The 23,729-nt window shown below is 41.8% G+C and overlaps 1 protein-coding gene across 1 annotated transcript; it reads left to right on the forward strand.

Moving 5' to 3' along the window:
* Window positions 1-4,448: 4,448 nt before the first annotated feature.
* slc39a4 (solute carrier family 39 member 4) lies at window positions 4,449-22,444 on the forward strand (the record flags this gene model as incomplete). Its single annotated transcript, XM_084165363.1, has 12 exons — window positions 4,449-4,658; window positions 6,144-6,455; window positions 6,871-7,075; window positions 7,505-7,779; window positions 12,027-12,198; window positions 13,458-13,630; window positions 15,015-15,182; window positions 15,581-15,676; window positions 16,166-16,220; window positions 18,739-18,891; window positions 21,853-22,040; window positions 22,316-22,444. The coding sequence occupies 12 exons, from the start codon at window positions 4,449-4,451 to the stop codon at window positions 22,442-22,444; spliced, it is 2,136 nt and encodes a 711-aa protein (XP_084021489.1).
* Between the last annotated feature and the right edge of the window lie 1,285 nt (window positions 22,445-23,729).

Raw genomic sequence — 23,729 nt, forward strand, 5'->3', positions numbered from 1 at the left:
CAAGAGCAGTGTCACTTTAAGTAGCAGATAGTATGACTTCTGTGTCTGTTAGTGGTAAGTGGTGGTGGTGACCACAAAGTGAGGACATTCTGAGTAACGTCTGCTGGATGAAATGACTGCACTGCAGTCTAACTATCAGTTCAGATCAACCTCAGCTCTACATTACTGTAATATAGCTACTGCTGACTTAGGTTTCTGCCAACGTGTCTGTAACAGTCTTGAAGTAAGACTTCTGGACAGATAATGAGAACATAACACAATCAATAGACTACAGCTGTTTATCAGACGCTGTATATAGAGATTAAAATGTTTTTATCTTTCTGTCTTTATTATCTGATTATTTGGGAAAATACAGTGCCTTCGGAAAGTATTCACACCCCTTGACGTTTTCCACATTTTGTTGTGTTACAGCCTGAATTTATAATGGATTAAATATTTATTTTTTTAATTGTCACTGGCCTACACACAATACCCCATAATGTGAAAAGTGAAATTATGTTTTACAGTTTTACAAATTAATTACGAATGAAAAGCTGAAATGTCTTGAGTCAATAAGTATTCAACCCCTTTGTTATGGCAAATCTAAATTAGTTCAGGAGTAGAAATGTGCTTAACAAGTCACATAATAAGTTGCATGGACTCACTCTGTGTGCAATAATAGTGTTTAACATGATTTTTGAATGACTACCTCATCTCTGTACCCCACACATACAATTATCTGTAAGGTCCCTCAGTCGAGCAGTGAATTTCAAACACAGATTCAACCACAAAAAAACTGAGAGTTTTTCCAATGCCTCGCAAAGAAGGGCACCTATTGGTAAATGGGTAAAAAAAAAAGCACACATTGCATATCCCTTTGAGCATGGTGAAGGTATTAATTACATTTTGGATGGTGTGTCAATACACCTAGTCACTACAAAGATACAGGCATCCTTCCTAACTCAGTTGCCGGAGAGGAAGGAAACCGCTCAGGGATTTCACCATGAGGCCAATGGTGACTTTAAAACAGTTACAGAGTCTGTAATCCGCTGTAATCACTGCCAAAGGTGCTTCTACAAAGTATTGACTTATGTAAATGAGATATTTCAGAATTTAATTTTCAATACATTTGCAAACATTTCTAAAAACATATTTTCACTTTGTCATTATGGGGTATTCAGGCTGTAACACAACAAAATGTGCAATAAGTCAAGGGGTCCTATGAATACTTTCTGAAGGCACTAGTCTATCAGTGATGACCTTTTGAGATTCAAGTTGTGAGGCTGTATTTATTATAACTCAAGATAAGGTTTATTGTCTCTGTCGACTGTGAACTTTGTCAGGTAGCATGCATTCACTGAATGGGAAGCTAAACTAATTTGCTATCCCTGGCAACCTTGTTGTATGGAGAGGGTGGTCTATGAAACCAAACATCAAATATATTAAATTATTATTTTGAATGTAGGCCTATGGGGAATTGTTGTGGCAAAATATGAATCAAATATCATGTATTTAATATGAACCATAATAACGTTAATATTGACCATAATAACATCAACATTGACCATAATAATGTTCATATTGACCATAATAATGTTCATATTGACCATAATAATGTTATTTTTATAAGATCATTACCACATGATGACTGTTCCTTTGATAACGTGATGTCACACTTTCGTTCAAGGCTACGACACATCACAGACCCATTATACATTATACTTCTACAAAGTATTGACTCAGAGGTGGGAATACTTATGTAAATGAGATATTTCCCAATTTAATTTCAATACATTTGAAAACATTTCTAAAAACATGTTTTCACTTTGTCATTATGGGGTATTGTGTGTAGGTGGATGAGGAAAAAAATCTAATAATTCCATTTCGAATTCAGGCTGTAACACAACAAAATGTGCAATAAGTCAAGGGGTCCTATGAATACTTTCTGAAGGCACTAGTCTATCAGTGATGACCTTTTGAGATTCAAGTTGTGAGGCTGTATTTATTATAACTCAAGATAAGGTTTATTGTCTCTGTCGACTGTGAACTTTGTCAGGTAGCATGCATTCACTGAATGGGAAGCTAAACTAATTTGCTATCCCTGGCAACCTTGTTGTATGGAGAGGGTGGTCTATGAAACCAAACATCAAATATATTAAATTATTATTTTGAATGTTGGCCTATGGGGAATTGTTGTGGCAAAATATGAATAAAATATCATGTGTTTAATATGAACCGTAATAACGTCAATATTGACCATAATAATGTTAATATTGACCATGATAATGTTAATATTGACCATAATAATGTTGTTTTTATAAGAACATTACCACATGATGACTGTTCCTTTGATAACGTGATGTCACACTTTCGTTCAAGGCTACGACATGTCAAAGACCCATTATACAGATCCAGAAATCCCACTACGCCCTCCGGAACAAAATCTCCCGCGAGGCAGTAGTTTCACGCTCACTGCTCTTCTACTCTGCACATGACTTTCTTTCATTTAAATATGTTCAAAGTGACACAGGTGGCAAACTACTGAAGGCCTACTTTGGGTACCTCATTGGATGTTCATACTCACACTTACATCCAAAGACCCTTCAAACAGCTTCATTTTTGACTTGGAGATAGGGGATCTCCTCCTCATATCCTGCTGACAATGACACAAGGATGTGTTAGGTAGTTCCCCCAACACCTGCCAGACCAGTCTCATCTGGCCCAGTATCTGTTGTGATGATGTGGTGTAGGGTGGTCACCCCTAGACACTGATCTTGGATCAGGATAGGGGGAGGGAAAGCTGATCATAGATCTGTACCTAGGGGAATGTTCACCCCATAGCTTGAGATGCACTTGTGACAACAGGTGTGTAGCAAGTGTTACAGTAATGCCAGTCCACTAACCATTGTGGGGGCCAAGAGTTTATCTTAGTCATGGTAAGGAAAAACTATTGTCCCTAGATATGGGACCCAATCACCCAGCCACACTGTCAATGCCAATGTTGGATGATGTCCATGGAAAGTACTTTTACTCCACAAAATTGGTATAGGGTTTTGAGTTGTGAATGGTGATGAAGAGATTGAGAACAAATGACAAACGCTTGAATCTAATTCAAGTCTTTAATTTACATTGCGATGGAAGGATCGTGCTCAGACAACACCTTGCCAAACATACGTTTTACAACTTACACAACATGTACATTGGTCTCATTCTCATTGGTCATTTACATAAACACTTTGTGAATTAATTCACATGGCAACATATGGCTTTTAGATTCTACTGAAGGTTGTGTATACTGAAGGTACATCTTATCTTCTTCGTTCGCCGTGAGAATGTTTCTCTTAGTCATGGCCAGGAAAAACTACTGTCCCTAAATATGGGACTCAAATCATCCAGTCACACGGTCAATGCAAATGTTGAATGTTGTCCATGGTAAGTACTTTTACTCCACAAAACGGTTATACGTGAAGAATGGAGTCTCTTATTAATTTTTTTTACAGTGTGTGTATTATTTGTTTTGACAACAGTTCCACCAGCCACCTTCCACGCTGTCAGTAATACATTGTCTCGTTACATCATGTTGTCAATTTTCCTAATACACAATCTGTTGTCAGTAAAGGGAAATGTTAAAGGCCCAGTGCAGTAAAAAACTAGATTTTCTTGTGTTTTATATATATGGGGTTGGAATAATACTGTGAAATTGTCAAAATGATGATTATGCCCTTTTAGTGTAAGAGCTGTTTGAAAAGACCGCCTGAAATTTCAGCCTGTTTTGGAGGGATGGAGTTTTGGCCTTCCATGATGACATCACCAGGCTGTAAATTAGTTAATAGACCAATAAGAAAGAGAGTTCCAAACCTCTCTGAAAATAACAGCAACGTTTTCCCCTCCCCACTCAGACCACTCAGACAGTTCTAGCTACATTCTTGCTTGAGAAATTGCCCTTTTTGACCATTTTAATTTAAAACAATCACAGTAAGATAATTAATTGTACCATTTTTTGATATTTAGATAAAAACGGCTAGTGATGGTCATCATCAGGGCAGTTGTGGCCATTGAGGGTGTAAGTGTGGCACTTGGCACACATATTTTGCCTGTATTCTTAGCAACATATTATATTGACATAAAAAAAAAAACTCTTGCCATTATTTCAGTTTAGGTCAGCTTAAGCCGAGTCTACAATGAAGACAGGTAAATTGGACATGTACCCCTCATTCAGCTGAACTGTAATGGTGGCTTATTTATGGACCGGTAGAGAAGCGCACCTCGCCTCTGGACCAATCAAATGCGAGCTAACAGGTCGATGAAATCTCTAACTTAGTAATTATAGACACCTGTATGGTGAACTTAAAACCGTGTGTGGACTGATCTGCGCCACTCGGAATCAACTCTTCCACTAAACTCACTGTTTTTTGCACTTTATTTTGTATTCTTTTTTATAGAGGTTTTTATATTTTATAGATAGAACAATGGAAACTACATATAAGTATTTCCACTTTATTCTCCTATGTCTGAGTTTTAACCTATTCACCTATGCGTTGTATTCACCTGTGGATGTATATGACAAAGTGGTCGAGCTAGTGTCGCCAGGAGAGGAATACCTGAATGAAATGTCAGTTCGCTCCTTTTTCAAACTGTTAGAGAAGCGTGTGCAGTGCCCTGGTGTGTCGTGTGAAAAGGTAACTTTTTTTCTTACACTCGCTACAACTTGGGTTTTAGGAAAGGTCGAGGTCCATTCTGCACCTGTTACTATGCTGTGCCGTGCGCTACACTACTGGAGACTACGCTTTGTCGCAGTTCTTTTTTAGACCAATACCTAAAATACATCCGTATTTATTTATTGATCTGTCTCTGACCGAGTCTATTTTATATTTATTGATACATATATTTTGAGCACTGAGCAATTTTAAAATTAAAGCTCGCTCCATAATAATAATAATAATAATAATTATTGTATTATAGACTAAAAACAATAATGATTCGTGTTATTATTGCATTGGTACTATAGAGATATTACACGACGTCAGCATTGCAGATTGTTTTGTACCAGATTTTTGTAACTGCATTTATTCCAACCTTTATGTTCTTAACTATTGCAATGACATAAATCCAACTGATCAACATTAAAACAATTCCATTTGTTAGGGTAGTAGATATTATAGAACAATGTCTTAGACTTAAATGGCTTATGGCTGGGTTAAAAGTATTAGCATAACCTTCTGTATGTCTATTACAATGATCATAACCCCAATAAATATTTTATATTAATGATTTTCTTTTACATCTCCAATTAATTTTAATGTCTTGGTTGCATCACCCTTCACTGTGCAGGTTGTTTAAATTGTGTCTTAATGATTGGGCATTCTGTTTTCCTTACAATTATTTATTTAATTCTGTCCATGCAATGCACCACAAATAGCCCAATAAATGTTAATTTTGGTTTCCTTTGATTACTGTAGAAAAAAATGTAGGCATGGCTCTATACTCCATTTTGAATCCATGTTGTTCAGACATGGAGGCCTTGGACTTTACCTTGGTGTAATCTGCACTTATGACCATCTAGAGGCAGTTTTCCGTCACAAGTTATGTGAGAGATGCCATAGATTGGCCAGACATGTTCGATACTTAAACTAATGATCAGTATTTAGACAGCGTGTGCTGGTAATGCAACAATGGCTTGAGATCTTACTTAAAGTATGTGTTTGTAAGATGATACTGTAGAAACAGGATAAAGTCTCTGCACACTTCCAGTCAGATGCAAATATATTTTAATAGAGCCTGAACTTTCGGTCAGTCCGACCTGCATCAAGCTCAGCCTCTTTTAAAATACATTTACATCTGACTGGAAATGTGTGGAGATTTTTTCCTGTTTCTCCAGCACATTCACTAATCGGTTTTGGATGTGCGGTAGATTCAGACTATTATCTACATTATGATACTGTGCAAAGTCACTGTATGTCCTGACTCAAGAACCCAGAGCGTAGTCTGCTCTTAAAGATATCACCCAAGTCAAACCAACCCAAACTCCTTTCCTTTAGCTTTGTGGTCATAATGACAATACAATAAGACCTTACATTTGTTTTCTCTCATGAATTATACCTATATTTGTCCTTAGTACATAAATCATCTACATGTAACACTGAAGCCAGCCTTCTTGTTTGTAGTGCCTCTCTGTGCAGTCAGTGGACCAGCTGGTTGGTAACTTCACCAGTGCTGGTGGTCTCCTTAACAAGGAGGGCTTCTTCAGAGTAGCAGCAGGATGCTGCCTCTACCTCAGCTCTCCCACCGAGGCCTGCTCTGCCGTGAGGGCAGGGAGGTGGGGGGATGAGACAGACCACCTCATCCAGGAGATCACAGGCCATGACCACCACGGACACAGGCACAGGGATGGACACGGAGACATGGAGAGCCGTGGGATAGAGACACTGCTCCGAAACATGGAGAAGTACTACAAGCCTGATCAGCAGTACGACCAGGTTGGAGCTGCTGTGCTATAATTAAGCAATAAGGCCAGAGGGGGTGTGGTATATGGCCAATATACCACGGCTAAGTGCTGTTCTTAGGCATTACATTACGCTACAGCCCTTAGCCGTGGTATATTGGCCATATACCGCAAACCCCCGAGGTGCCTTATTGCTGTTATAAACAGGATACCAATGTAATTACAACAGTAAACCAGTAGTTTTGCGTCATACTTGTGGTATATTGTCTCATATACCACGGCTTTTAGCCAATCAGCATCCAGGGCTCGAACTACCCGGTTTATAATGAAGAATAGCAAAATACTGTATATACAGACCTGTTTTCTAACCAGTTATTTTACCTCCACAAAGTATTTATATTATGTTCAACTGCGTAAGTCTGTCCTGTCTTGTTATCATGGTCATTTAGCACTGTCTCACTGGTCAAGACATCTTAGAGGAGAGCAGCGCGTCAACGAGTAATGGTGACCCACACAACATGGATGTGGTGTTTGGATACATAGTTTACCATGCTTTACGAGGTGACTGCATGACGGCCAGAGCACTACCTGAAGAAGACTATTTTCTGGATTTCATATTCAACCGCTTCGGCTCCGACAACATCACTATTCACGGTACCATAAGATAACCCTTTAATGTTATTATTACTGTCATATTACCTCATAACAAGCGACTATTCCTATGTGTATGAAATGTCCGTACTGTAATATTACCTTATTACAAACTGTTATTAATATGTGTATGAAATGTCTGTACTGTAATATTACCATTAACAAATGACTATTCCTATTAGTATGAATCATTTTGTTTTAGTTTTATTACACAGTCATGTGATGTCATCCTCCTGCCTGTACTTCAACCTACTCATTCATCCATGTTGTGTCATACATAGATCATCATTGATTTAGCATGATGCCCTTGAGGGGCTATGCTATTAACGTTATCCCATAAAAACCACTGATAATGAGAGTTTATATTACTGTTCCCCAATGGCCTGCTATGTACGTCACCACCAACCATATCATTCTGATTAATCTCTGTAGAGCTGGAAGGTCTTATGAAGAGCCTGCAACTGGGTGGAATCCACGAAGAGGACCACGATCATGAACATGGAGACCAAGATGGACACAGCAATGGTCATGGTCACGATGACCACATTGACCATGACCATAGTGACCACAGTACCGCTAGTGGGGGTCGGGGTGGTCGGGGTGGTCGGGGTGGTCAGAGTGGTCGGAGGGGTCGAGGTGGAAGTGAAGCCTTCAGGCAGAGTCACGAGGAGGGGTACCACCAGAGGAACATCAGCAGCTGGGACCTGGTAATTATTTTACTGAACCACCACAGTGCTTGGTGGGTAATTATTATACTGAACCACCACAGTGCTTGGTGGGTAATTATTATACTGAACCACCACAGTGCTTGGTGGGTAATTATTATACTGAACCACCACAGTGCTTGGTGGGTAATTATTATACTGAACCACCACAGTGCTTGGTGGGTAATTATTATACTGAACCACCACAGTGCTTGGTGGGTAATTATTATACTGAACCACCACAGTGATTGGTGGGTAATTATTATACTGAACCACCACAGTGCTTGGTGGGTAATTATTAAACTGAACCACCACAGTGCTTGGTGGGTAATTATTAAACTGAACCACCACAGTGCTTGGTGGGTAATTATTAAACTGAACCACCACAGTGCTTGGTGGGTAATTATTAAACTGAACCACCACAGTGCTTGGTGGGTAATTATTAAACTGAACCACCACAGTGCTTGGTGGGTAATTAGGTCAAGGCCTTCGCTTCACTCTCTCTTCAGGGGCTTAAAGGCACAGCACACACACACACACACACACACACACACACACACACACACACACACACACACACACACACACACACACACACTCCTTCACTCTGATTCATTATCAGACTGCTAAACCCCTGGTGTCCGCTGCTCCTACAGTGCATTGTAATGAACCTTAGATGTGCCTTAGATTGCCTGAGCTATTGGCAGCTATAGGATTCCCTCCATGGTAATATCAGAAATCTGAATGAAAACACTACAGAGGCATAATGACATGTCTCTTTTAATATTTGTCCCCACTATATCCACACAAAACATGAAACATTACATAATACAGAACATTAATAGACAAGAACAGCTCAAGGACAGAACTACATACATTTAAAAACAGTACACATAGCCTACATATCAATACACGCACACCAAATGGCCATATCTAGGTCAAATAGGGGAGAGGCGTTGTGCCGTGAGGTGTTGCTTTATCTGTTTTTTGAAACCAGGTTTGCTGCTCACTTGAGCCATAAATCAAATCAAATCCAAAAAAAATTGCCACATGTGCCGAATACAACAAGTGTAGACATTACCGTGAAATGCTTACTTACAGCCCTTAACCAACAATGCATTTATTAAAAGTAAAATAAAACAACAACAACAAAAAAGTGTTGAGAAAAAAAGAGCAGAAGTAAAATAAAATAACAGTAGGGAGGCTATATACAGGGGGGTACCGGTGCAGAGTCAATATGCGGTGGCACCGGCTAGTTGAGATAGTTGAGGTAATATGTACATGTGGGTAGAGTTAAAGTGACTATGCATAAATAATTAACAGAGTAGCAGCAGCATAAAAAGATGGGGTGGGGGTGGGGGGGCAGTGCAAGTAGTCCGGGTAGCCATGATTAGCTGTTCAGGAGTCTTATGGCTTGGGGGTAGAAGCTGTTGAGAAGCCTTTTGGACCTAGACTTGGCGCTCCGGTACCGCTTGCCGTGCGGTAGCAGAGAGAACAGTCTATGACTAGGGTGGCTGGAGTCTTTGACAATTTTGAGGGCCTTCCTCTGACACCGCCTGGTATAGAGGTCGTGGATGGCAGGAAGCTTGGCCCCAGTGATGTACTGGGCCGTACGCACTACCCTCTGTAGTGCCTTGCGGTCGGAGGCCGAGCAGTTGCCATACCAGGCGGTGATGCAACCAGTCAGGATGCTCTCGATGGTGCAGCTCTATAACTTTTTGAGGATCTGAGGACCCATGCCAAATCTTTTCAGTCACCTGAGGGGGAATAGGCTTTGTCGTGCCCTCTAACACGACTGTCTTGGTGTGTTTGGACCATGATAGTTCGTTGGTGATGTGGACACCAAGGAACTTGAAGCTCTCAACCTGTTCCACTACAGCCCCGTCGATGAGAATGAGGGCGTGCTCAGTCCTCTTTTTTTTCCTGTAGTCCACAATCATCTCCTTTGTCTTGGTTACGTTGAGGGAGAGGTTGTTGTCCTGGCACCACACGGCCAGGTTTCTGACCTCCTCCCCATAGGCTGTCTCATCGTTGTCGGTGATCAGGCCTACCACTGTTGTGTCGTCGGCAAACTTAATGATGGTGTTGGAGTCGTGCCTGGCCATGCAGTCATGGGTGAACAGGGAGTACAGGAGGGGACTGAGCACGCACCCCTGAGGGGCCCCCGTGTTGAGGATCAGCATGGCAGATGTGTTGTTACCTACCCTTACCACCTGGGGGCGTCCCGTCAGGAAGTCCAGGATCCAGTTGCAGAGGGAGGTGTTTAGTCCCAGGATCCTTAGCTTAGTGATGAGCTTTGAGGGCACTATGGTGTTGAACGCTGAGCTGTAGTCAATGAATAGCATTCTCACGTTGGTGTTCCTCTTGTCCAGGTGGGAAAGGGCAGTGTGGAGTGCAATAGAGATTGCATCATCTATGAGATGGAACGGAGTTCCATGCAATAATGACTCTATATAATACTGTACGCTTTCTTGAATTTGTTCTGGATTTGGGGACTGTGAAAAGACCCCTGGTGGCATGTCTGGTGGGGTAAGTATGTGTGTCAGAGTTGTAAGTTGATTATGCAAACAATTTTGAATTTTCAACACATGAATGTTTCTTATAATAATAAGAAGTGATGCAGAAAACTGCTCTCCTCAATTTTTTGCCAAGAGAGACTGGCATGCATAGTATTTATATTGGCCCTCTGAATACAGTGAAGAGCAAGACGTGCCGCTCTGTTCTGGGCCAGCTGCAGCTTAACTAGGTATTTCTTTGCAGCACTGGACCATATGGCTGGACAATAATCAAGATAAGATAGAACTAGAGCCTGCAGGACTTGCTTTTTGGAGTGGTCAAAAAAGCAGAGCATCTCTTTATTATGGACAGACCTCTCCCCATCTTTACAACCATTGAATCTATATGTTTTGACCATGACAGTTTACAATCTAAGGTAACATCAAGTCACTTAGTCTCCTCAACTTGTTCAACAGCCAAACCGTTCATTACCAGATTCAGCTGAGGTCTAGAGCTTAGGGACTGATTTGTATCAAATACATAAATGCTCTTAGTTTAAGAGATGTTCAGGACCCGTTTATTACTGGCCACCCATTCCAAAACTGACTGCAACTCCTTGTTAAGGGTTTCAGTGACTTCATTAGCGGTGGTTGCTGACACGTATATGGTTGAATAATTAGCATACATGGACCCACAGGCTATGTTTAATGCCAGTGACAGGTCATTGGTAAAAATAGAAAAGAGTAGCGGGCCTAGAGAGCTGCCCTGCCGTATTCCACATCCTACATGTTTGACATTAGAGAGTCTTCCATTAAAAAAACCTCTGAGTTCTATTAGATAGATAGCTCTGAATCCAAGATATGGCAGAGGTTGAAAAGCCATAAAACATACGTTTTCTCAACAACAGGTTATTGGCAATAATATCAAAGGCTGCACTGAAATCTAACAGTACAGCTCGCACAATCTTCTAATTATCATTTTCTTTCAACCAATCATCCGTCATTTGTGTCAGTGCAGTACATGTTGAATGCCCTTTTCTATAAGCATGCTGAAAGTCAATTTGTTTACAGAGAAATAGCATTGTATTTGTTTTTTTACAACAGTTTGTTAAGGAGCTGGCAACAAGCTGATAGCTCTAATTGGGTAGCTGAATGACTTTGGCTTCCCTCCAGGCCTGAGTGCACACACTTTCCTGTAGGCTTAGATTAAAGATATAAATAATAATAATAATATGCCATTTAGCAGACGCTTTTATCCAAAGCGACTTACAGTCATGCGTCCATACATTTTTGTGTATGGGTGGTCCCGGGGATCGAACCCACTACCTTGGAGTTACAAGCGCCGTGCTCTACCAGCTGAGCTACAGAGGACCACAAGATATGACAGATAGGAGTGGCCATAGAGTCAGCTACCAACCTCAGTAGCTTTCCATCTAAGTTGTCAATGCCAGAAGGTTTGTCATTATTGATCGATTTAAAAACAAAGAGAGTCACACACTCCATATGTATAAACTCCCAGTAATTTATTGGGTAAGCCACCAAAGTTTCGGCATCACTGTGCCTTTTTCTTTTTATTAGACTATTATTGATCGATAACAATAATTTTTCCACCTCTCCCACACTAACTTTACAAAATTAAAACTTACAATGCTTTTCTTTTATTATTTGTTTTTTAATGCATAAGTATGATGTCTCACTGTTCGTTGTTGGCATTTCCTGCCTAAGTAGTGTTTCAGCCCTGTTTTCTCCATGTAGACATGCTTCAGCCCAGAGGAATTGGTAAAGATCCATGGGCTAAATGGATCTAGCCTGTCCAGGTCTGACGTGGCCCGGCTTAGCCCAGCCCTGGTCCAGCAGATCCTCAGTGGGGCCTGCAACAGCACCTCTCCCCACACTGGACCATCAGACCAGCTCAGCACCACAGAGAGTGAGTGGAGTACTACAGTCCTAGCCACTGTGCTTCTGCCTCTGCATTGCTTGCTCTTTGACATTTTAGGCTGGGTATATGTAAACTGCTGATGTAAAAAGGGCTTTATAAAATATATGTGATTGATTGACTGCTACAGTACACACTTTATTCAACACTCACTCCTCTCCTTTTGATACAGAAAGGCCCATTCTTCACTATTTACCTTTTAATGAAAAAGGAATGATAGTGAGACTATGCAGCAATACATTTACTATGTTCATAAATATAAACGCTCCAAAATTCAAACTATACTGAACAAAAATATAAACCCAACATGTAACATGTGGGTTCCATGTTTCATGAGCTGAAATAAAAGATCCCAGAAATTTTCCATAGCTTATTTCTCTCAAGTGTTGTGCACAAATTTGTTTACATCCCTGTTAGTGAGCATTTCTCTTTTGCCAAGATAATCCATCCACTTGACAGGTGTGGCATATCAAGAAGCTGATTAAACAGCACGATCATTACACAGGTGCACCTTGTGCTGGAGACAATAAAAGGCATGTGCAGTTTTGTCACACAACACAATGCCACAGATGTCTCAAGTTTTGAGGGGGCGCGCAATTGGCATGCTGACTGCAGGAATGTCCACCAGAGCTGTTGCCAGATCATTTAATGTTCATTTCTCTACCATAAGCCGCCTACAACGTCGTTTTAGAGAATTTGGCAGTACGTTTAACCGGCCTCACAACCGCAGACCACGTGTAACCACGTCAGCCCAGGACCTCCACATCCGGCTTCTTCACCTGCGGGATCGTCTGAGCCACCCGGTCAGCTGATGAAACTGAGGAGTTTTTCTGTCTGTAATAAAGCCCTTTTGTGGGGAAAAACTCATTCTAATTGGCTGGGCCTGGCTCCCCTGTGGGATGGCCTAGCTCCCAAGTGGGTGGGCCTATTCCGTCCCAGGCCCACCCATGGCTGCGCCCCTGCCCAGTCATGTGACATCCATAGATTAGGGCCTAATGAATTCATTTCAATTGACTGATTTCCTTATATGAACTGTAACTCAGTAAAATCTTTGAAATTGTTGCATGTTGCGTTTATATTTTTGTTCAGTATAGATCGATGTTATCATTAGGTAACGAGCCTATTTCAAGCATGTATGTGGAATACATTATCATCTAACAGACCTTTCATGGCTTGACTGACTGATTTGCTTTAGTCCTGTTATTACTGTATACATTGAACCCTGTAATGTTAATTCTCTCTCTCCACAGAGTATGTGTATGCCACCATCGCCAATCTGCTGATCTGTCTGGCCGCTGTGGTTGGCGTTGTGGTGCTGCTGTGTACCTCCTGCAGTAGTGTCTTCCAGCTCGTCATCCAGTTCTGTGCCAGCCTGGCTGTGGGCTCCCTCACTGGGGACGCCCTGTTGCACCTCATGCCTATGGTGAGCATCACAATACCCTATTCACATTACTGAGCCCAGCTGATTCAAGCTGAGCTGTGCTGTGCTGGCCTGGTTATGCACCCATCATGGTTACTGGAACCGTGCCTGGAATGGACAGTGTGAATTTAGACTTTGATTTAGACTTTATACTCACTTTATAGCATAACAGGTATATCGTCAGGTATCATCTGGTTATTTTTCAACAGCATTACCTTTTAGATTGTACCAGCAGCGCATCACACGCAACATCGCAATCTAGCCAGCCAGGCCTCTTCCTCCTCAACACTTCCTTGAAGTGTTATGATTAAAGGTCCAATGCAGCAATTTTTATCTCTATATCAAATCATTTCTGGGTAACAATGAAGTACCTGACTGTGATTGTTTTCAATTAAAATGTAAAAAAATATATACAGAAATAGCTTGTTAACAAAGAGCAATTTCTCAAGCAAGAGTTGAGCTGCAACTAATAATAATAATAATATGCCATTTAGCAGACGCTTTTATCCAAAGCGACTTACAGTCGTGCGTGCATACATTTTTGTGTATGGGTGGTCCCGGGGATCGAACCCACTACCTTGGCGTTACAAGCGCCGTGCTCTACCAGCTGAGCTACAGAGGACCACGGACTGGAGCTACGACATCACATAAACGTTTTTATCAAAAACGACTGATTCCAGCACCCAAAGAATAGCCTGCATTTACACAAGACATTGTCGCCTCTCAACTCCATCGTAAATCGTGGCGTTGAGCTTAGTTGGCGAATTTCCCCCAGGGCAGACATACTCTTATGAAGGAGATACAGTACTTCCTGCTCCTGCAGCTCAATCCTTTTAGATCCATGCCACATCACAGGACGACGTATTAGCAGGCTGTCACACCCTATCCTCACCTACAGTGTAAAATAATGTGATTAAGGAACTGAAACGACACCTTCTCATTGGACAAACAGAGAAATGGGCCAATGTTGCTTCAGGGAATCTTCGGTCATTACAAAGCCAATGATGAGAGCAACATAACACTGTGTCCCAATGGTCCGAAATTGTTTCTTATCCCCCACTACTCTCCTTCACAACCCCCTATTGAGAGGACATGATTGGTGAAAGCAATATGGTGGATAGGTACCAGTCTCCACTCTAAACTTTCATCTGTCAGTACAGTAGCATGTGAAGGAGGCCATTTCAGAGTAATGGACCCGCAGGTTGATTGCATCGCCAGTATTTGGTCTTATCCTACCCTGTGTATTGGGGGTTACACTTCACTTGAAACCCGCCGTCATAAAGGTTACATAACTTTGTCATAACACTATCATTATAATGACATAATAGATGTCATTGGGCTGACTGTGTCTGACCGTGTTGTGACCGTGTTTCCTCTGTTGGTTCAGTTCCTAGGCCTCCACGTTCACAGTGAAGGAACAGATCACAACCACTCAGAGGAGGTTCCAGACTACATCTATAAGATACTGGTGCTGATGGCTGGCATCTACTACTTCTATCTCATGGAGACTATCTTCTCCATCGTCACCACTCACAAGGACAGCCATCACCATGGGGTTAGTAGTGTCTATCACCTGGGCTGTGTTCAGTAGGGCCCAACGTAGCAAAATGTTTTGCAACAGGAAACAAAAATCTGTGACCTTTATTGGACAAGTTCAGGTAGTACCTCCCCATTTCACTCTGTTTTGAAACGTTATCTTTTTACTGAACCCCACTGTTCTGTCCGCTTACTGGTTCGGTGGATCCATTGTGAAAAAACTCCCACACACGTATACTTGCAATAAACCTTTAATAAAGTGCAACACTTCAGACACAGAAATTCGTCAAGTCTTACTGGTTCCAAAATGTGAGAATTGTTAGGTATTAACAGTAGATAAATGTTCTATGTTGTCTACAATCTAAAGTAATTGATATTCTGGGCACAGACAGATACATTGTGTCATTGTGTTTTCAGGTGGAGTCTGAGCCCCATCACTGTGACCATGGTAAAGTCCTGGAGATGTATGTGCAGAACAAAAAGAACAAGCAGTCTGTATCGCAGACAGACCTGGTAGGTTCTGCACCTGTTATTCACAGACAGACCTGGTAGGTTCTGCACCTGTTATTCACAGACAGACCTGGTAGGTTCTGCACCTGTTATTCACAGACAGACCTGGTAGGTTCTGCACCTGTTATTCACAGACAGACCTGGTAGGTTCTGCACCTGTTATTCACAGACAGACCTGGTAGGTTCTGCACCTGTTATTCACAGACAGACCTGGTAGGTTATGTACCAGTTATTCACAGACAGACCTGGTAGGTTCTGTACCAGTTAATCACAGACAGACCTGGTAGGTTATAAACCCTCTAACCTCTCTCTTGGAGAACTGAGTCAGACATAGGTCCATGACCGAACAGCCAGTTTCATAGTAAGCCTGTGTGTTTACCTGACACAGCATGTAGTCTTTACTACCTGTGTTTCTGAACACGTTGTCCCCCACTAACCCTTTCACTGCTGTAATTCAGATGTTATTCTTCTGCAATGTTCTGATCCTGCTAGGTTGATAGCGATAACACAGAGAAAGCATTTCCAGAACGAAACGAACGCTCAAGAGGTAAGAAAGACAATCTGGGTCTACGTACAACCTTTTCATAAGACATAAAATCAAATCAAAGTTGATTGGTCACGTGCACAGGATACAGGGTGTAAATGGCACAGTGTCATGCTTACTCGCAAGCTCTGCTCAACAGTGCATTACACATTTATCAAAAAAATACACAATAAGTGTGATGAGTGTGATGGAAGGAGTCAGGTGCAGGAGGGTAATCACCGAATACAGAGTTTATTCCGTCTTTACACACAAATGCGCTGGAATAGCGACAAACAAAACAGGCACAGGGGAAACTATCCTCCCTGGCAATACACTGTAACGGTATCTCCATACAATACATAGGCACAGGGGAAATATCTACCCTGGCAACAAAATGGTACGAGTAGCTCCACTACTCTCACATTCAAACAATCACCCACAAGGACAAGGGGGCAGAGGGAACACTTATACACGGACTAATGAGGGGATAAGAACCAGGTGTGTGTAATGACAAGACAAGACAAATGGAATGATGAATATAGGAGCGGCAGTGGCTAGAAGGCTGGTGACGACGAGCGCCGAAGCCTGCCCGAACAAGGAGGGGCAGCAGCCTCGGCGGAAGTCGTGACAATAAGTAATAAAAACAGAAGACAAATTGTAATGTTTGGAAATATATACACAATAAGATATACAGTATAGACTAAGAACTGTGTTAAAGTAAGTAGTGACATGACTGAGCAGCGAAGATAATAATAATATGAATATAGGTCAGGGTTTGACTGTCAGGAAGTAGCTACACTCTCAAGCTGTCAAACTGTAAACTTACTGTGCGAGTCGTCTCAAGTCGAATCAATGATTACACACATTCAGCGTGACGAAGATTAACGTGCACAAAATATCTGTGTTCTTTTCTGATGAACAGTTACATGAGGAACAGTAAAACAATTATAATTACTACAAGGATAAAACATTTCAGCTGCAGGTGCAACCCAAATCTCCCTGTCATCATTGTAAATGATAATATAATTTACAGTGATACCTTAGAGACTGCTGCCCTACAGTACGTAGTCATTGAACACTGGTCACTTTAATAATGTTTACATACTGTACTGTTTTACCCACTCCATATGTATATACTGTATTCTAGTCAAGGCTCATCCTATATAACTACTGCTGTACACATATTTTCTATTCATATACTGTCCATACTGTCTATACACACCATTATTTATATATATATATATATATATATACTCGATATACACACAATATATACAAAAGTATGTGGACACCCCTTCAAATGAGTGGATTCTGCTATTTCAGCCACACCCGTTGCTGACAAGTGTATAAAATCAAGCGCACAGCCATGCAATCTCCATAGACAAACATTGGCAGTAGAATGGCCTTACTGAAGAGCTCAGTGACTTGCAACATGGCACTGTCAAAGGATGCCACCTTTCCAACAAAGTGGAAACGTCTAGGAGCAACAACGGCTCAGCCGCGAAGTGGTAGGCCACACAAGCTCACAGAACGGACTGCCGAGTGCTGAAGTACGTAGCGCGTAAAAATCGTCAGTCCTCGGTTCAAACACTCACTACCGAGTTCCAAACTGCCTCTGGAAGCAACGTCAGCACAATAACTGTTCGTCGGGAGCTTCATGAAATGGGTTTCCATGGCCGAGCAACTGCACACAAGCCTAAGATCATCATGGGCAATGCCAAGTGTCGGCTGGAGTGGTGTAAAGCTTGCCGCCATTGGACTCTGGAGCAGTGGAAACGCATTCTCTGGAGTGTTGAATCTCGCTTCACCATCTGGCAGTCCGATAGACGAATCTGGGTTTGGAGGATGCCAGGAGAACGCTATCTGCCCCAATGCATGGTGCCAACTGTAAAGTTTGGTGGAGGAAGAATAATGGTCTGGGGCAGTTTTTCATGGTTCAGGCTAGGCCAATTAGTTCCAGTGAAGGGAAAGCTTAACGCTACAGCATACAATGACATTCTAGACGATTCTGTGCTTTCAACTTTGTGGTAACAGTTTGGGGAATGCCCTTTCCTGTTTCAGCATGACAATGCACAAAGCGAGGTCCATACAGAAATGGTTTGTCGAAATCGGTGTGGAAGAACTTGACTGGCCTGCACATAGCCCTGACCTCAACCCCATCGAACACCTTTGGGATGAATTGGAACGCCAACTGCAAGCCAGGCCTAATCACCCTACATCAGTGCCCGACCTCACTAATGCTCTTGTGGCTGAATGGAAGCAAGTCCCCACAGCGATGTTCCAACATCTAGTGGAAAGCCTTCCCAGAAGAGTGGAGGCTGTTATAGCAGCAAAGGAGGGGCCAACTCCATAGTAATGCCCATGATTTTAGAATGAGATGTTCGACGAGCAGGTGTCCACATACTTTTGGTCATGTAGTGTATGTATATACACTGTATATACAAATATATATACAATTATTAACAATAGCTGCATTTGAATTGACTTCTTTAGACGACTGAGCCCCTCTCTAAGTTTCCCTTCTGTCTCTCCCCTCCACTAGAACAGCGTCTGCTACCTTACATGGTTACCATAGGGGACGGGATACATAACTTTGCCGACGGCCTGGCTATTGGAGCAGCCTTTTCTGAGTCCTGGAAGTCAGGCCTTGCCACGTCTCTGGCTGTGCTCTGTCACGAGCTGCCTCACGAACTGGGTGAGTGGAGCACCGACTGATGCCTCTAGTTGGCCATGTTAAAAGAGGCTCTTAAGAATGAGGTCCAGCCACATTGGCACTTCAGATGTTGTTGCATATGAATTCATGTATATATATATATATATATATACAGTTGAAGTCGGAAGTTTACATACACTTAGGTTGGAGTCATTAAAACTCGTTTTTCAACCACTCCACACATTTCTTTTTAACAAACTATAGTTTTGGCAAGTCGGTTATGACATCTACTTTGTGCATGACACAAGTAATTTTTCCAACAATTGTTTACAGACAGATTATTTCACTTATAATTCACTGTATCACAATTCCAGTGGGTCAGAAGCTGCCAGTTGAGGACCTGTGAGGTGCCTGTTTCTCAAACTAGACACTCTATATGTATTTGTCCTCTTGCTCAGTTGTGCACCGAGTGGTGCAGTGGTCTAAGGCACTGCATCGCAGTGCTAGCTGTGCCACTAGAGATCCTGGTTCGAATCCAGGCTCTGTCGTAGCCGGCCGCGACCGGGAGACCCATGGGGCGGCGCGCAATTGGCCCAGCGTTGTCCGGCAGGGATGTAGCTCAGTTGATAGAGCATGGTGTTTGCAATGCCAGGGTTGTGGGTTCGCTTCCCACAGGGGGTATGAAAAAAAAATAAAAAAAATAATGTATGCACTAACTGTAAGTCGCTCTGGATAAGAGCGTCTGCTAAATGACTAAAATGTAAATGCACCGGGGCCTCCCACTCCTCTTTCTATTCTGGTTAGAGCCAGTTTGCGCTGTTCTGTGAAGGGAGTAGTACACAGCGTTGTATGAGATCTTCATTTTCTTGGAAATTTCTCGCATAGAATAGCCTTCATTACTCAGAACAAGAATAGACTGACGAGTTTCAGAAGAAAGTTATTTGTTTCTGGCCATTTTGGGCCTGTAATCGAACCCACAATTGCTGATGCTCCAGATACTCAACTAGGCTCAAGAAGGCCAGTTTTATTGCTTCTTTAATAAGCACAACAGTTTTCAGTTGTGCTAACATAATTGCAATAGGGTTTTCTAATGATCAATTAGCCTTTTAAATGCTAAACTTGGATTAGCAAACTTGCTGATAATGGTCCTCTGTACGCTGTAGATATTCCATTAAAAATCAGCTGTTTCCAGCTACAATAGCCCTTTACAACCTTAAAAATGTCTACACTGTATTTCTGATCAATTTGATGTTATTTTAATGGACAAACAAATTGCTTTTCTTTCGAAAACAAGGACATTTCTAAGTGACCCCAAACTTTTGAACGGTAGTGTATATACAGTGCCTTCGGAAAGTATTCAGACCCCTTGACTTGTTCCACATTTTGTTACGTTACAGCCTTATTCTAAAATGGATTAAATGTTTGTTTTTTTCAGCAATCTACACACAATACCCCATAATGACAAAGCGAAAACAGGTTTTTAGAAAGTTTTGCAAATGTATTAAAAATAAAAAACAGAAATACCTTATTTACATATTCAGACCCTTTGCTATGAGACTCGAAATTGAGCTCAGGTGCATCTTGTTTCCATTGATCATCCTTGAGATGTTTCTACAACTTGATTGGAGTCCACCTGTGGTAAATTCAATTGATTGGACATGATTTGGAAAGGCACACACCTGTCTATATAAGGTCCCACAGTTGACAGTGCATGTCAGAGCAAAAACCAAGCCATGAGGGTCGAAGGAATTGTCTGTAGAGCTCCGGGGCAGGATTGTGTCGAGGCACAGGTCTGAGGAAGGGTACCAAAAAATGTCTGCAGCATTGAAGGGCCCCATGAACACAGTGGCCTCCATCATTCTTAAATGGAAGAACTTTGGAACCACCAAGACTCTTCCTAGAGCTTGCCGCCCGGCCAAATTGAGCAATCGGGGGAGAAGGTTCTTGGTCAGAGAGGTGACCAAGAACCCAATGGTCACTCTGAGAGAGCTCTAGAGTTCCTCTGTGGAGATGATAGAAACTTCCAGAAGGACAACCATCTCTGCAGCACTCCACCAATCAGACCTTTATGGTAGAGTGGCCAGACAGAAGCCACTACTCAGTAAAAGGCACATGACAGCCCGCTTGGAGTTTGCCAAAAGGCACCTAAAGACTCTCAGACCATGAGAAACAAGATTCTTTGATCTGATTAAACCAAGATTGCAAAAGCTGCTCCAGAGCGCTCAGGACCTCAGACTGGGGTGAAGGTTCACCTTCCAACAGGACACTGACCCTAAGCACACAGCCAAGACAACGCTGGAGTGTCTTCGGGACAAGTCTCTGAATGTCCTTGAGTGGCCCTGCCAGAGCCCGGACTTGAATCTCTGGAGAGACCTGAAAATAGCTGTGCAGCAACGCTCCCCATCCAACCTGAGAGAGCTTGAGAGGATCTGCAGAGAAGAATGGGAGAAACTTCCCAAATACAGGTGTGCCAAACTTGTAGCGTCACATCCAAGTAGACTCGATGCTGCCAAAGGTGCTTCAACAAAGTACTGAGTAAAGGGTTATGTAAATGTTATGTTTTACATTTTTTATAAATTAGCAAACATTTATAAAACCTGTTTTTGCTTTGTCATTATGGGTTATTGTGTGTAGATTGATGAGGGGGAAAAAAACAATTTAATCAATTTTAGAATAAGGCTGTAACGTAACTAAATGTGGAAAAAGTCAAGATGTCTAAATACTTTCAGAAGGCACTGTGTGTGTATGTATATATATATATATATATATGCTGTTAGATTTGTTTGATTTCAGAATAATATTTTTCATTTCAAACAATAAAGTATTAGAATAGATTAATAGCAATGGTAGATGAAAGGTAGATTAATAGCAGATATACAGTTTAGCCACTTCGCTCTGTTTCCAGATTTCTTATTCACACAATCCTTCCAATGGCATCAACCTAAGACCCACATTTGATCACCGGCATCATCCCTTTAAACCTCTCCTCTCTCCATCTCCCAGGTGACTTCGCTATCCTGCTGCACAGCGGGGTGTCAGTGAAGAAGGCCTTGATGCTGAACGTGGGCAGTGCCCTCACATCCTTCATCGGACTCTACATCGCCCTCACCATCTCTACTGACCTGGCTACCAAGCAGTGGATCGCTGCCATCACCTCCGGTCTCTTCCTGTACGTGGGTCTGGCTGATATGGTTAGTATACTAGTTTTACCATTCTCAAACAGGCTGTGAGGAATAGCTTCTTGGGGATTCATTTCAAATGAGAGTATGTCGCACAAATACTTAAATTGCTTTGACTTGGGCCTTGAGGGTCTCCTGGCCATGTGACCTGACCAGGAAGAACTCTGACCACTAGTTATAACACGGTTGCTCCTATTCCTTTCATCAATGCCTAACTTCCTCTATAAATATGATATATTTGGACAATGAGTTAAATGCATTTGATTGTCTTGTTCCTCCTCCCCCAGCTCCCCACCATGGTCCATGCAGACAACCGTAGGCCCTGGCTCATGTTCCTGCTGCAGAACGTAGGACTGCTGTCTGGCTGGGGCATCCTGCTGCTCCTCTCCCTGTATGAGGATAAAATTGTCTTCTAGAGCCTCCTAGTCCTAACACTGTACAGTACAATACAGTTACAAACGACACCATGCAGCCTATGCTATAATTGACCTGTTTTGAGATATTTACTTTATCTGTAACACGCTTGGTATTTCTATATGATACAACGTTTCCTAAAATTACTTTCCTATATGTTAAATATGAGTATATAGGCTAGTTCTGGTGTGTCTTATGCATTTAACACATAGAAGTGTAATCTGTTGGTGTTCTGTATGGACACATCCTGCCATTGGTGCTAATGTTACTATTTGAAGGGATATCATCTGTATGTGATTAGTTCAAACTGTAATTTATATGACCTATATTTATAATGGGACTCACAGGTCCTCAGGCTACTTCCTCTCTAATTGCCACACCTTTTGTATTAACCACATATACAGTGCCTTCAGAAGGTATTCACACCCCCTGACTTTTTCCACATTTTGTTGAGTTACAGCCTGCATTTAAAATGTATTAAATTGAGATTTTGTGTCACTGGCCTACACACAATACCCCATCATGTCAAAGTGAAATTAGGTTTTTAAAAATGTTTACAAATTAATAAAAAATGAAAAGCTGAAATGTCTTGAGTCAATAAGTATTGAACCCCTTTGTTATGGCAAGCCTAAATAAGTTTAGGAGTAAAAATGTTCTTAACAAGTCACATAATTAGTTGCATGGACTCACTCTGTGTGCAACAATAGTGTTTAACATGATTTTTGAATGACTACCTCATCTCTGTACCCCACACATACAATTATCTGTAAGGTCCCTCAGTCGAGCAGTGAATTTCAAACACAGATTCAACCACAAAGACCAGGGAGGTTTTCCAATGCCTCGCAAAGAAGGGCACCTATTGGTAGATGGGTAAAAAAAAAGCAGACGTTGACTATCCCTTTGAGCATGGTGAAGTTATTAATTACACTTTGGATGGTGTGTCAATACACCTAGTCACTACAAAGATACAGGTGTCCTTCCTAACTCAGTTGCCGGAGAGGAAGGAAACCGCTCAGGGATTTCACCATGAGGCCAATGGTGACTTTTAAAACAGTTACAGTTTAATGGCTGTGATAGGAGACTGATGGATCAACAACTTTGTAGTTACTCTACAATACTATCCTAAACGAGAGACTGAAAATAAGGAAGCCTGTACAGAAAACAAATATTCCAAAACATGCATCCTGTTTGCAATAAGGCACTAAAGTAAAACTGCAAAAAATGTGGCAAAGAAATGAACTTTATGTCCTGAATACAAAGCGTTATGTTTGGGGCAAATCCAACAAA

Source organism: Coregonus lavaretus (assembly GCF_964263955.1).
Source record: "Coregonus lavaretus genome assembly, chromosome: 7".
NCBI classification, from domain to species: Eukaryota; Metazoa; Chordata; class Actinopteri; order Salmoniformes; family Salmonidae; genus Coregonus; species Coregonus lavaretus.